This window comes from Crocodylus porosus, unplaced genomic scaffold (assembly GCF_001723895.1).
Source record: "Crocodylus porosus isolate Cpor-Errol unplaced genomic scaffold, CroPor_comp1, whole genome shotgun sequence".
Taxonomy (NCBI): Eukaryota; Metazoa; Chordata; order Crocodylia; family Crocodylidae; genus Crocodylus; species Crocodylus porosus.
In genome coordinates, this window is record NW_017728911.1 from 3,463,828 (window position 1) to 3,479,777 (window position 15,950).

At 48.9% G+C, this 15,950-nt stretch overlaps 1 protein-coding gene across 2 annotated transcripts in view; it reads right to left on the bottom strand.

Annotated features, from left to right (window-relative positions):
* HCN4 (hyperpolarization activated cyclic nucleotide gated potassium channel 4) overlaps positions 1–15,950 on the bottom strand; it is a 166,272-nt gene that overhangs the window by 19,284 nt on the left and 131,038 nt on the right. For both annotated transcript variants that reach the window (XM_019533294.1, XM_019533293.1), the window contains exons 5-7: positions 10,250–10,396; positions 8,090–8,330; positions 5,053–5,217 (exon numbers count right to left, since the gene is read on the bottom strand). In XM_019533294.1, coding sequence (XP_019388839.1) covers positions 5,053–5,217; positions 8,090–8,330; positions 10,250–10,396 — 553 coding nt within the window. The remainder of the gene's footprint in view (positions 1–5,052; positions 5,218–8,089; positions 8,331–10,249; positions 10,397–15,950) is intronic.

Below are 15,950 nucleotides of genomic sequence, written 5' to 3' on the forward strand. Positions count from 1 at the left end.
GGATCCTATGACCCCAGCTGACTTCCTGCCCTTTGGGCAGGTGGCTGGACTCGATGATCTCCCGAGGTCCCTTCCAGCCCTAATGTCTATGAAATCTATGAAATATGCTTCTATTCCACCCACACCTGGGTACTCAACCAGCATCTTCCCTGCATGTGTGGATGCCTTGCTGCGCTTCTAGTTAGCTGATACAGCCCCTGCTGCCCTCTCATCTCTCCACTGTATTGTCATTCTGTCCCTCCACTGCTTGGAGAAATAACTTGGCCACTGTCTCTGTAGCCTCTGCAGAGTGACTAATATCATAAATATCCCTGCCGTCAGCTTAACCAGGTGGAGGGATGGATTTTTTCTCCTGGTTCTGCCCATTACCTATTGGCCCTTCACAGCAGGGGAAAGGGCCAAAGAGGCTCCGAGCACAAGATACTTCTCATCACAGTGTCAGACAGTGATAGAGTCCACCAAACCTTCTGATGTGCTCAAATGATGCCCAGGCTTTTCAAGGACACAGTATCACCTGGGCAGATGGTTTCCAGAGACACTGAATGCACCACTGACTTGACAAGCGACACTTGTTTGAAGCTGAGTTGAACAAACCTGCTTGAGGACATCTTGAGCCAAAACTATGATGTTCCTTCTGCTCAGAACTGTCTCTTCACACCTTCATGGACATGGCCCCTTATGAACTGTCCTGAGCCAGAAGGCAGAACCGAACCAGTTTGTCCAGGGGGGTCACTGGACTCTCCAAAGCACGCCACTGGGTGCAGCTCAGTAGTGGGCAAGCTGGGAAGGCCCCTGGCTTTGGACGACAGTGACCGAACGTCCCCCACCACATTCCATAGGAGCCGGGGGGACACATCTGGTGTCCTAATCCACATCCGGCTGCTGCTACCACTTCCTGCCTCCTGTTTCCCCCAGACTTTAACTGAGACAATCGCTTTCCTAATCCATCAAGCACTCTTGCATGGTTGTCCTGAAGTTGGGCATTTCAGTGGAAGGTCAAATGATGCCTGGTTATAACAACTAAGATTGCCAGTGGAAGCCAAGGCAGGAATACACCTGCTGAAGCTGAAAGGGAGCTGGGCGCTAACTCCTTCAGGCTCCCTGAAGAAATCCCAACCCAAATGCTTTGGGAGCTTTCAGGTGGAAAGGTGCGGTGGAGCAATGGTGTATGGTGCTGTCTTCCAGCTGCTGAGATGCTGACACTTAGGGACACAAGACAGCAGCAGGACTACAGAGAATGAGAAGCAGCAGCACTAGGGATTTCCACTTTACTATCCTCATACCTCCCCTGTTGCATGACATCCAGCTGGCAGAGCAACCAAGGTAGCTCTGGGTTAGCAGCAAAGGGGGAAGGAGAGAGAATAAAGCCAGACCACTGTGCTGCTGGGCCTGTTGTTCTAACTCCTCCGTGTCACCTTCTGACCTTGCCCTTTCTCTTCTGTGGCGGCATGCAAAGGGCAATTTCTCTAAGGGAAAGAGGCAGGCATGGATGCTGTGCTGGTTCAGAGAACAGTGTAACAGAGAGCAACTCCCCCATCAGCCACTGATGCTGGAAGGCCTGGTATTAGCTACTGCTGCTTAGTAGTTCCTGCCTTGCTTAACATGAAGAGCTTCTCTTCCCGCTTCCCAGCTGCAACATGGAGAAACCAGGAAAACGGGTCTGGAGGCAGTAAGGAGGTGATCTAAATGGGACTGGCCCTTATAGCTCCTGCTGAGGGAATCTGAGTCAGGAACTAAGCACAGACCACACCAACAAGACATCCCCTAGTCTTCATTTCTGATGGTGCCACTGAAAAGCAGCATTGCAAAACTAAGAGTAGCATATTAGAAAACAGACCACCTAAATCTCTTCCCCATGCTGCCACTGGCTCACTGTGTGACCTTGGCTGATTTGCCCCTCTGCACCTCAGTTTGCTGGTCTGTAAAATGGAGGCACGATGCTTGATGTTAGAGATGGGGGTGACCAAGATCCAGCTTGCAGGGCGGATCCAGAGCTCAGCACCATGTCATTTGGCTGGTGAAACTGCCCACAGGGATGCAAGTCTGGTAGTGGGAAGTTTATTGGCAGTTCTGGCTCCGGCAGCTGTAGCAATTAATGATGCCACTGTCAAGTCCCAGCCCCGCAGGTCAGATGACAAGGCTCCATGCTTTCCATCCAGCCCATAGACAGGCTCCACCTTCCTGATCTGGCCCATGCACTGGCCCCGCACCACCCATCTGGCCCACAGGCCCACAAGGCCAGATGAGCTGAACACTACTGCTATAAATGACACACAGAGTCTCCAGGGCAGCCATGGCTGGAGATGGGTTTCTTGTTTTGATATTGCTTAGTAGAGGTGAGTGGGGAAGGATGATCCAGCAGTTTGAGCCCCAGGCTGGGCATCTAAGTGCAGTTTCTTGTTCTGCCATGGATTTTCTGTATGGTCTTGGAAGACCTTGCTCTAGGCACCTAATCTGTACTGAAATCAATAGGAGTTAGTTGCCTAAATACCTACAGGGATCTGAGCCTTGATTCTTCCCACTTCTTACTGTGCCTCTTTATTCCATGTTCATAAAATGAGGATAGTGGCAATGGCCTGGCTCACCGGATGAAGATTACTACATTGAGGATTGGAAGCAAGTCAGGGACTGCAGTAATAGGGACTATATCCAAGCACAAAGAGCTTCCCCTCGGATGTACAGAACATCTGCTGCCTTATTACCAAAACTACCATGATTCATTAGTCTGTCCTGTACCTTTCTATTTCTAGGGATCTTCTGCTTGCAGCCGCCATTTTGTGCAGGTAGAACTTCGCAGACTGCAATGGAGGCGATGAAACACCCTCTGCTCTCCACTGAAGATCTCTCTTTTGTTCCTTGTTGTTTTCTTAACCAAGGCAAAAGGCCATTTGGACTGGATGGATACAGCTGCTCTTTGAATATGTAGGGAAGAGCTGCAGCTAGTGGAAGCTGAAATCAACTTCAGACGGAATAATGTACTTTATATGCCCCCAACATACTCACAGCAACTTGTAATGACTGGTGCCATGCCAGAGGAGCAGAGAAATATGGCAAGAAAGACCAAAGCCCTTATTAGATCTTGGTTTCACTGCACATGGTTGTTCTGGCCCAGAACAAAGTATTAGTGCAAAGAGACACAGAAAGGAACTGGGGCACTCAGGCTGTATTCCCAGCTCTGCCATTGACCTTCTGGGTAACTGCTGGCAAGCCGTAGTATCTCTCTAAACCTCAATTTCCCATCTATAAAATAGGGATGATGCAACTGGCCTCCCCCATAAACATTTTGAAACATGAGAAAGGTACTGCAGTAGTAGGTATTATTATAGCTAGGTGGCCCTCTGACACTTGAGCCCAGGGCCCAGCAATGGTAATGATATTCTTGATAGGTCATGCTTTGCAGGCAGAAGGTGCATGTGTGTGACAACTGTTATAGTTAGCTTACACACAACTGCTAAGGAATAGCAACCAAGGGAGGTGAGACTGCCACTGCTCCTAGTGTCAAGTTTTAAAACTAAGTCTCATTAAAACTAGGGATGGAAAAGCTCTCTTAGGCCTAATTGGGCACTGAACTAACTCCTTCTGGCATATCTACCAGAGCTTTGTACAGTCTAGTTTTAAGTATCTCAAGTGATGGGGCTGCTACTATTTTCTGGGGGCTAATTAGCCCGTGTGTTACCAAGCGGTACCTTTTTTAGCTCTTAGCTTTGCTTTAGGAGTCAGGCCTTCCTGTTTATAATATTGCTGGTTATAAGATGCCTGGGATGGAGTGGGGTTCTGTTGGCATGGCCTAACCTGGAGCCCACAGAAAAAGGGGGTTTCTCCCTGATCTGATGCAGGGCCCCTTCTTGCCTCCTCAGTATGAAGCCCAGAACAGCAGTGTCCTTTCTGATTCCTCAAAACAGTAAAGATGTTAAGATTGGTGGTATTAAAAAGGAAGGGTGATGTAGGGCTTAAGGCCTGGGAGCAGGTCTCCAGGAGGCTTACTCATCAGCTCTGCTACCAACTCCTCATGGGACTTTGGGCAAGTCAGTTATTCTCTTTGTGCCCCTCTAAAGAAGGGAATAGTCTATCCCTCCTTCTGCCCTCTATTTGTCTTGTTCATTTAGATGATGAGCCTTTTAGTACAGGTGGACTCCTACTCTGGGGCCACAACCACTGCTGGGACTGCAGGAGCCACTGCAATAACATTATGTGGGATTTATCGACTTCAGCTGCACTTCCATTAGCTTGGCAGAGGTTGAGCATTTTGCCATGTCCTGTGCAAACAACCTGCCATGGAGCATATGCTGGAGCATCTTGTCAATAGCCCCAGGTCTTTGTTTAATTGGGTACTTGCTGATACTGGATGAATTGATAATTTGGCTCGCTGGCTATTATACTCTGTAAGCATCTGGCAAGAGAGAGTGTCACTTGGACCTCGAAAGACCCTGGTCTCCCCTTCCTCCTGCCAGGCTCTGAGATTCTTCCCAACCAGGCTGATTGATAACCAGTCTTGGCCCTAAAAATGAATAGCCCTAGTCCATTTAATTATGCCCTAGCTGGTATCCCTGCTAATGACAGAGCATAGTCTAACCCCTGATGCCAGGAAGCATCTTATGACACAGGAAATCTCACTGAAATCCCTGAGACTGCTTGCAGAAACAAGGCATTGGGCTCTGGCCCACTTCCTCCCAACCATGAGATGTCATTGCCATTCACACATTTTCAGCTGATGTCCACAATCCTGTCTAATCCAAGGCACAAGGGTTCTGCATCTCATCAGAGTGTTTCTGCCAAGTCTTCCATGACTTCCTGCCAAAAACACCACTAAGAACTGGGGACAATGGAAGCAGGGAGGCAGAGGAACATGTGCACGAGGTGGTTGGATTTATCTGCATGGAAATGGAACTTATGAAAGGAGATCCTGGAAACAGGGGCTATGGAAGAAAGCAGGGCAGGTGACATTTTGCCCTCTTGGAAACAACCAGTGAAAGGAGAAACAGGAGACGTCCCTGCTGGGAACGGAGTCCAGGGAAGCAGGTGGCAGAAGCTCACCCCACACTTTGTACTTACCAATTCTATCCAGCCTGTCCAGTGCCACTGTTTCAAAAGCCCTTCTCATCATGGGATATTCCTCCAGCACCTCGTTGAAGTTGTCCACCGAGAGTGAGTAAAGCCGGCAGTAGGTGTCTGCTCGCACACTCGCCGTACGCCGGCCTCGGGTCAACAGGCAGATTTCTGAAAGAAAGACACAGCCTCAGACTCCTGGGAGAAGAACCCGCACCAAGTTCAAACGTCCCCAGCCTTGCCCCTTAGCACCATCCCTGCCTCCACGTTGCCCCCGGCAAAAGCCTTTGCTCCTGTTGCATAATGGGATCTGGCTAGGCTGCCTCACCTTCCCCTCCCAAACATTAGCAGTGGAAATGTCCTCGGTAGGCAATAACATTTAAAAACAAAATACTCAACTGCGGTAGCCACTGCATAAAATTGCACCTCAGGGAGTCTGCTGATCTAATTAGCTAGTCAAGTTCTGTTCCGGTGGATTATCATAGATATCATTTGTGCATTCAGAGTGGAGGAAGCGTCTCTCCAACTCCTCCTGGGCTGCTGGGAGGAGGAGGTCAAGCCACGTCTCACTGAACTGAACTCTCTCAAGATTTGCACTGAGGTCTCTAGTTTAACTTGTGGCCTCTGTATGAGGAGGTGTTAACGATCTACCACACCAACAACACACAGGCAACAAAGCTGACTAGGAATTTGTAGATTTGTTATGACCCTGTTGTCAGGATACACTTGATATAGCCCATTTGTTACTAACATTTAACATTTCCATGAGCCCGGTGGCCAAACAGAAAAGGCATCTCTCAGCATTTGGGGAGGTGTGAGTTTAAGTCTTGCTCTGCATAGGTGCCAAAAGCTGCCCTAGTCAACCCAGCTGTAACAGGGTACCTGGTCATTTGGGCTAGGGAGTCAAATATATATGTGTTGCTACCCACTTTACCTCTTTGTATGCTCTTGCTGTGTCTTCAGCACTTTAGCTCTGTTGGGCTCAGGTGGACCTTTGACTTACATTACATGTAGCCATACTCACAATGGACACTTCCCTGGAGGTAAAACTGCAATGCTCTTGACTGGTATAACTTTGTGGCTCTACTCCTCTCCGTACCTGGTGTGTGCGTGTGTGTAATTCTACAGATATCTTTCCTGTGCACCCACTATATGCTCAAGAGCTGGAGACACAGTAGTACTGTGATGTGATAACTCTGATTGGTGATACTTCTTTTAATTCCTTTAAAAAAAAATTAAGATAAGCACTCCTGAGGGAGCTATCCTAATGGACGATTAAACCTGGAGGAAAACCACTCTCTTTTGGCAACCAGCATGGTTCCTGACTGTCAGTGCAGCCTAAGCAATAACTTCAGTGCACTCTTTCTTCTTTATACAGCTGGGCATAAAAGTTTCAGGACTCTAGGTCTGAAGCTGGTATCCTTCCCGCTCCAGCTGCCAGGGACCTTCCAAAGGAATCTGGCCAAAGTCATTCTAGAAAGAAATATAACCTGAACCAGAGTCCACGGTCCCATTTATCCATTGCAAATAGCATCATAGCCAGCCGGTCCTCTGTCCTATTTTAGACCTTCAGAGGTCAGTCAAGCACCCGCTGAAGAGCTGGTATTTGGGAAGCAAACTAGTTATCTAGCTTCAGATGTGGGGTGCAGCCCACAGCCAGTGCACAGAGGGGTGCTGGTGTATCAAGAATGAGCGACTGCAAGGCATGGAAAGAGGTCTTATACCAGGAAAGGAAGGCTCAATGCAGTCTTGTGATGAAGCCAACACATTTCCCTCGGCTATTTCTGATTCATATGAACCAGAAACTCCACCCAGGACTGTCGAGCCCAAAGCCCAACAAACGGACTGCAGGTTGCAAATATCCTGCTCACTGCGCAAGCACCCTGGACCCTGCTGGCATAGTGGGGTTTCTTCACACTTGCTGAGGGTCCTCACAAGAAAGAGATCTTTTATGTGGTTGAGACAGCTCTGAGGCCTACCAGGGCAGAGCCCCGCTCCGTGTCTCTTCTCCACAGTACACTGAATTTTGGCAAGTCTAATGTTTGCACAGGAATTTGTGTCTGTGTAACTTTTGCCTGGTCTGAGGTTTTGCTGGGCAGGTTTTGCAGAGCAGTTACAGTGAAACAGCAGACAGTGCTCTGTCCCTAGCACCCTCACGTTTGTCTGACTGTCATCCTGCTTTCCGCTGTCTGTCTGTCTGTAATGTCCACTTCTGGAACCTCATTGTCTTTCATTAGGGACCTCTCTGATGCAGGGGCTACCGGGTTTTTTTGGCCCATGGCTATACAACATTGAACACTGTAGGGCTCTGATTTCCAGCTACCACTTCAATACAATAATAAAAATGTGGTAGGAGAACTGCAGGGCCCAAGGAAATATTAAGGGCCTCTGCCTGGCAGATCTGTTAATGTACATGAAGCAAGAAGAAAATGAGCAGTCTTCTCTTTGATTTTGATATTGATTTTGACTTGTATCCTCTTACTGCCTGAGGCCTTGTCTATACTGTGCCAGCAGCAGGTCTCGTGAAGGACGGGACGAAGCAAGCCCAGCCCACTCGAGTTTCCTGAGGTGCTCTGAAGCCAGAAGTTTATCTCTGAGGCTGGTGCAGGCTCATGTCTACTCCACCACCTGCTTATTGGCCCTTGGTCTCTGGCAGGACTGAGAGTGGGCACCGGTCAAAAGTCCAGAGCAGCTTCCGAGGCAAACTCCTACCTCTGAAGCATGCCCATGGACTCAGGTGGATGCAGTGCGCTCAGTCCTTGAGATTCACACTGACACGGTATACACCAGCACTAACAGCCTATGGCACAAAGTGCTAGACTTTCCCCTACCCCTGCGAATAAGTAGTTGCCCCTCACCCCTAATAGCTGACAATTTCAGTGCAAGATAAAAGGCAGCAAAGGAGGAGACAAATGAAGGGAGAGGGAGGAGGGGATTGAGATGCTCATTCTACGTGCAGTCATCCCCGGTTCAGGGGGTACAAAGGGAACAACCCTGGGCCTCATTGCTAAGCAGTACACTTGGATGGCTTAGTAGCTCTCACCTCCAAAGTAGGAGCCGTCTGCCAGCTTGGTCTCCTTGTTGCCTTTGGTGAGCACACTCACCACCCCGTGCTGAATAAAGTACATCTTCTTGCCAATGGTGCCCTCCCGGATGATGTAGTCCCCTGGCTGAAAGACCTCGAACCGCAGCTTGGTCAGCATGGATGTCACAAAGTTGGGATCCGCGTTGGCAAACAGAGGCATGGAGGCCACCAGCTTCCGGCAATTGAAATTTATGATTTCCTGGCCACAAAAGCAAGGAGCAGGGGAGTCACACACACATATGCACACAAAGACAGGCAAGTATTCAGTTAGGGCGCAATGACATGAACTCTCCCTCAACATCCCTGAGCAGGTCATTAGAAAAGCCAAAGAAAATACCGTGCTCCTCATCGGTTCAATGCAGAACCCAGCGCATGCTGGGATAGGACACAGAGCATCTAGATGCCTGTACAGCACAGCCAGGTTTACTAAGGCTGGGTGTTTGATGCTGGGGGTCGCTTGAATCCAAGACATTCCCTGCCACCTAGGACCCTCACGCTGCCTCCCCTACAACCCATCCCTGAAAGCTTTGCTTTGGCAGGCCTTGCGCTGTACAAGGCAGTGGGTGCTACTGGTGAAATGCCACAAGACATATCCAGGGGGCTTCTTCCTGGGAATATGCTGTAACCCACCTTGGCAGCCCTACACCCTACCTTGTCCTTGCCTGATTTTGAGACGCTAAACTGTCCAGATGTACCCAGCCACCTGGAAGAGGAATGATCAGGAGCAGCTGGAGACTTGGTGGGGGAAGAGGGGAGGTGGAAAGGTGGCCATGTTAGTGTGGCACAGCTTGGCTCCGCTTCCATGAGGTTGTCAACCTCAGTCAATGACAATCTAATGTGATTTTACCTCTGCCATAAGAGAGGCATGCACTCTTATTTATTTTTCACTGTATTGTGTCCTCTTAGGCTATGATGATGCTAGCCAATGACTCAGTCTGTTCTGTGTCACATCAGTTCAGATTCAGAGGGCAACATGAAGTGAAATGGAGGTAAATCACCTAAATCACTCCTCTAGGAGGGACGTATATCACTCCTAAAACCTGGGAGTCATTTACCTCCCAGTGATTTACCATAAAGAAGGAGATGACTCCATGCACTAAGTGACACGTGCTGAAAGGGGGGCAGTGTGTGCTAATGATGCAGGCCCTGCAGGGCTGGCCAGGGGCTTAGAAACCTGAACCAAGTGATGGATAAAATGTATGAGTGGTTATGAGAAGCTGGAACATCTCTACGAGGCACAACACCTGAGAGCAGCAGCTGTGCTGAGGGGAATGGACAGGAAGGTGGGAAGTCAGACACCAGGGCAGGGAGAGTTTGTGTCCTCATCCTCACCAGGAGTCTAACCTTTGTTTGAAAGATCTGCTAATTCCCGTGAAAAAAAAAGAGAAGCCCCGCTGGGCATGGGGCTTGCTGGCAGCTGTGCCCCAATGTTTCACAGGGCTGGGAGGACTCCGCTGGCTGCAGTGGCAGCTGTCTCCTAGCCCTGTGCACATCGGGAGCCCTCCCAATGTGCACGAGACCAGGAGACAGTTGCTGCTGTAGCCAGCAGAGCTTTCCTGGCCCTGTGAACATCAGGACCAGCCCCATTCCCCCTTCTCCAGATCCAAAGCATGGTCCGAAGCCTCGCACAGCCCTAGGGGGCAGAACAGGGAAGGAATAGCCCTGAACTGGACTGTTCCCATTGGGATCAGATTTGAGCTCAACATGTATAAACATGCTCCTGGGGAAGGCTTATTATGCAGTATTTTAATACACAGTAAGCCTATATTACATTAGTAGCATGTGTAGATTCATCCTGGGATGACAGAGGTGAGCTGATGACAAATGTCTCTCTAGGGTTGTAAAATTATTTGTGGCTACCTGCTGTACGCAGCAAGCGGAAGCTATCTTAAACAGAGGCACAGAAAGGAGTTGGGCCTTGTTGTGCCCCATCCTCCACCCAGTGCTCCTGCTGCCCTTCTACTCTGGTGACTTCTTTTGGGCAGCTGACAAAATACCTGTATTAACCTATCCTGCTGCTCTCTGTGAGCTCTGTGGTTGCTGGAGCTGGGAGTAACCTCAATCACCCATTGGCCTCCATGATTTCCCCCATAGGCCCTTGGCAGCTCCCCTCCTTACCTCCCGGAGGGGCTCACTCAGCTCGCCGAGGATGCTTTCCTCATCAAACATCTTGCCCTGGTAGCGGTGTTCGTAGTAGTCATGGATCCGCTGGCGCATGTCTGCCGGGAGCTTGTGGAAGGACATGTACTGCTCCACTTGCTTGTACTGCACAGGGGAGAAGGCAACAGAAAAAGTCTTACCAGGAGGTGAGGCTAAAGGGCACCTGAGCCACCGCCAGTCATTCTGGCTACAGCATCCTGCCCATGTAGGAGCAAATCCAGCTGAGGCTTCCCTCCTTTACACTGATTTGGACTCACCCTGGCAGATCTGGGCACAAGAGAGCAGAGAAGCCAAACTCTTAGGGAGCAGGAGGAACTCAGAGGCCATTTTTGTGCTCCCCAAATGATTGCCACACAGTTTACTCTTTGACCAGCATGGGCAATTCTTATGCCATCATCCTTGACCTCCCTGACCAGTAGAGAACCACCTTGTGCCCAGCTATTTGCTGTGCCTCAAACCCACCTCACCTCACTTCTGCAGGCTTCCACCTCCTCTTGCAATATGCTCCTGGCCCAATCTGACCTCTCAGACATGTGCTCCCATACCTCGTTTGATTCCCAGCTGCAGATCCTACACTGCCAGCTGGGTAGGGCACTGCCAGTAGTACATGTCCAGAGGAGGCCGGGCAGACTTCCAGTATGATCTCTGATGTGTATTCTTGCAGCTAGAAACTTTCTCCAATCCACAGACTGGATGACCCTATGCAACCTGATCAAACCCCAACACCTGCTCAGTGTTTTAAGGGCTAAACTGTTCACTGGTATTTCTGGTAAGGGTACAACCAACATCAGGACTCACTCCTTGCCTTGCCTTACTCTTATCTGGCTGACACCCTCAGACATGAGGGGAAGGAGGGGCAGATTCTATTCTTCCTAGTTGGCCCCCTCGTTATGATCCTATTCCACCTTTCTTGAGTCCCTGAAAATCCATTAATGCATCTACTTTTGTAACACACTGCCATCTTAGCCTGCACACTGAATCACAAGAGAAGTGAGTAGAAGAAACCACCCCCACCCTTTATGACAAGTCTTTCATGGATACAAGCAGGGAGGAATAGGGTCTTGCTCAGGTACCTAATTCCTCAATAGTATAAGATCTATCCCTGGGAGTGTATGAGAATAAAAATTGAAGAGCTTGTCAGAAAATAATGTTAAAAAGAGGCTGGGTCCATTCCAACCATAGCTCACTGGACACATGGGGAGAGAAAGGTAAGTGGAACCATTGGAGGGAAGCTGGTAAATCAGATTTAATGTTCAGTTTATGCAATGTGATGAGGTAACATGGCGGGAGTTAATAAAACAACGAGCAGATCACCTGGTAAACCCAGCTGGACAGACAACCCTGGAGACTAAAACCTGCTCTGTTTCAAGCACAGAGCTCTGTGCAGTAACAAAGGGACTCAATTTGGACTGTAGCAATTTGGATCTTTATTTTAAGTGCACTGTATTCAGTTTCTTGCAGCCATGCAGCACACCGGGAACTCAGAGCTACTGCACCATCCTCGAGCACATGGAGCTTCTTGGTGTCCTCCAGATTATCGCTGTTACAACTCCTGGTCCAACCTGCATGCACATAATTTAAGCACAGGAACAGCATGGCAAGCTTCTTCTGCCTTCAGATAAATGGGCCCCTGCTGGTCTGCTCTGACCTTGCCATGGAGAGATCACCACCAGCAGTGAGCAGGAAAGGTCGTGTTGGTCACCTGGGGTCACATTGGACGGTGCCCTCTGTCCAGGTCATCTCCTGGCAGACAACTGCATGGTCGACTGAAGCAGAGGTTGTGGGAGTTGTAGCAGCACTCATGTAGAGTGCTTGGCGTCTGTCTGAAGCTTTGAGCTCCTAGATTTTGGGCTAGACTAAACTTTGATATAATAACGCTGAGTTTTGGCAGTTACCAGCACTCGAGAAAGCAAGGGATGAAAACCACAGCCGAGAGACTCTGAAAGCCTCCTCTGTATCTCTGCCAAGGCGCCGTTCTTCTGATCTGCTGCATCCCCTCACCACTGTGGTCCTGAACACACACAGCTCTGCCAACACACTTCAGTCCCAACTTGGAGCCCCTTCCCTCTAGGGTCCCATCCCAGTGGCTTTGCCGCTTCAGCTCAGCAGTGACATGACAAACCTCCTGCCATACTTCTCCTATTACAACCTTCATGAGAACAGACTAGCAATTCTGTCAGCCTGTGAGCACCAGGCACCTAGTAGTGGACCTCAAGCAGGCTTCTCACACAAAACTCAGCACACCCCACTTGGCAACAACCGCTGCATTTGCAGTCTAGCAGCCCCTCTACAAATGTACCTCAGAGGTTGCTAACTGCTGTGACTTTAGTGTTGGATTCAGAATTCAAATTAGAGACTAAACTTCATTATTCAGAAACAGACATAAAGCAGGAGCCCAGCTCTGTAGAGGCAGAAGGCTAGTGAGCGCATTCACTTTCTCCTCGCAATACCCCTACACACATTTTTATCTGCACCCGGCTCATTGCATTCACAGATGGGCAAGGTCAGCTGGCCCATATCCCTCCTACCACGACTGCTCTATTACACCCTGAACTGTGTTGTGTCCAGTCTAAACACCACAAGTCAATCCAATACCCCAATTACACCCATCAATGCTGTCTCCCTGATCCCATCTGCTCCCTCATCTGTCTGTATCATTCTGTGGTTCTTGTCTTATAGTTGGATGGTCACCTTTCCAGGGCAGAAACCATTTTCTTATTCCAGGTTTATACAGCACCACATGAAGTGGAGGTCTGGTCCTCGAGCAGGGCTCCTAGGCTCTTTACTCATACAGATACAAATGTCTGTTAGAGTAGCATCAGTAGACCCCAGCCAAGGTAAGGAATCCATTTGGCAAGGTGCTGGGTGCTCAGGCATTGCTCCACTGCAATCAGGGGAACAGCGCTGTTGAGTCACTCCAGCTAAAGGTCTGGTCCAGGAGAACTCATGATTTCTGGCTACTGTTACCATATTCTCTTGCATACTACATACTACCTGCTCCCGAATAAGACACACCTTGGTTCTGAAAGGCATAATGATGAAAAAAAGACCTTTCCTTGAAAATACCAGTAAGTAGCAGTAAGTAGCTGAGTAGCAGCAGCTAGGGAGCTCAGTCTGCTCACTGTACACCCTCCATGGAGCACTTTCCTTTCCCCCCAGCAGAAGCTTACAGGTGCAGAAAGGCTATTACCATAGTTCCTTGCTTATGATGCACACCCCATATTTCCAGCAGCTGATTTTTGGAAAAAAAATGTGCTCATTATAAGCAAGGAAATACAGGTATTTATTTCTATTCCATTAAGCCATAACAGCTCCAACTGAGAATAGGACCCCTGAACTTGGCACTTGACAAATGGAATAGAATACAGTCCCTGTCCTGAAGTGCTTACTATCCCAGATAGACAGACATAGTTAGCCTTCAGATATGTTATCTGGACAAAATGCAAAATCCTTTTTCCCTACACTCCTTTCACATCACGGCCCCCTCTCTCCTGTGCCCCAAGTAGGGACCCATGCTCAGTTTCACCACTTGTGTGGTGTGGCTGGCAGAGCCCAACACTGCACTGGCCTCTCTTTGCCACCCTAGGGCATTGCAGACTCCCGCATGTCTAATTTGGCCATACTTTTGCCTGCTGATTTGCATTTGTATAGTGTCACCTCACGTGGGGGATACAAAAGCACTTCTTAATGGAAACTGGGCAGCACTTGGTGCTGAACAGAAACAATGAAGAAATGACGCTGCCTCAAGGATGTGGTTGTGTAATGAACCAGAGAAATGAACACCCAGGCCATGGGGAGAGACTGCACGTGTGTGTGAATGCCCCTTTAACGCCACTTGCTCTGAAGGCCCTAATTACCAGGTTACTGCTCATTATATACACTTCTCTGAAAATACCAATGCCACTCAGCTCTAAGTGCAGTCTGTGTGAAGGTTATGGCTTAATCTACCCCAAAAAGGGGAAGGAATCATCTTATATAGCCAAGGTGGCTGAGGGAACAATGAGGGGTGCTCGGCATTTCCCGAGCCTTTTGTCTGTAGATGACAGCAGAGGAGCAGGTTGTAAATATTCATGACTGCTATATAATGATCAAAGTCAAACAGGTCATCACCTTCCCGCAAGGAGTCTGGTGGTGAAGCAGTCATGAACATTCCCGTTATTATTATTATTATTAATTATAGTGCCTAGAGACACCAACTAAGATTTGAAACAGGGGAGGAATGCGCTAGGTGCTGTACAAACCCTGTGAGAATGAGTCCCTTCCCTGAAGAATTTACAATCCCAACAAATGAGACTAAGGGCCAGGAAAAAGGGACAATGTTACTAAAATATCCTTGTTTTGCCAATGTGGAACCCAGATGCTGAGATTAAGCAACCAGCCCAAGGACACGGAGGAATCTGTGGCAGGATATGGGATCCTCTGCAAGTTCCCCTAGTAGAGCTATGCTGATTAATTGATACTTTTCCAAGTCTCTAGTCACACCAAATCCTCCAGGATCAAACATCACTCCTAGTCCAGTGCCTTAAATAAGCCCGTATTTCCTCTAATACCATAGCATTGTGAACACTGTTACTTCAAAAGGACACAATATTCATAAAATGATTTTGGGGTGAACACCTTCTGGTTTCAGCAAAACTGTTTGTCTCAATCTAGTGTCCTGGGCCCCAAGCTAAACCAGGAAAGTTGTGAGCCTAGGCCTGTCTTTCTTGTTCAGTAGGACTCCTGTGTGCTCTGTCTACCCCGTGGGTATCAGGTGGCATTTTAGTTATTTGACAGAATCATAGAAGATGAGGGTTGGGAGGGACCTCAGGAGGTCACATCTAGTCCAGCCCCCTGCTCAAAGCAGGACCATCCCCAGTAAGATCATCCCAGCCAAGGCTTCGTCTAGTCAGGTTTTGAAAACCTCCAAGGATGGAGCTTCCACCACCTCTCTGGGTAACCTGCTCCAGTGTTTTACTACCTTCCTAGTGAGAACGATTTTCCTCATATCTAACCTCAACTTCCCTTCCTGCAGCTTGAGCCCATTGCTCCTTGTTCTGTCATCTGTCACCACTGAGAACAGTCCAGCTCCATCCACTTTTGAACACCCCTTCAGGTAGTTGAACACTGCTATTAAATCCCCTCTCAGTCTTCTAGACTAAATAAGCCCAGTTCCCTCAGTCTTTCCTCATAAGTCATGTGCCTCAGTCCCCTCACCATTTTGTTGCCCTCTAATGGACTCTCTCCAATTTGTCCACATCCTTTCTATATTGGGGGGGCTCAAAACTGAACACAGTGCTCCAGATGTGGCCTTACCAGTGCTGAATAGAGGGGAATAATCACTTCCCTTGACCTATTGTCTACACTCCTACCATTGCAGCCCAGTATGACATTAGCCTTCTTGGCAACCAGGGCACACTGTTGGGTCATATTCAATGTATTGTCCACTGTAACCCCCAGGTCTTTCTCTGCAGAGCTGCTGCCCATCCAGTCAGCCCCCAGACTGTACTGGTACATGGGATTGATCCCTCCAAACTTTGCACTTGTCCTTGTTGAACCTGTACATGAGGGATTGTATAGATAAAAGGGGCGGGGGTGTAGCTCTCTATGTGAAGGAAAGCTACATGTCCCTGCAAGCTGGTGTTGGGGACCAGGGTGGACAGCTAGAGACCCTCTGGGT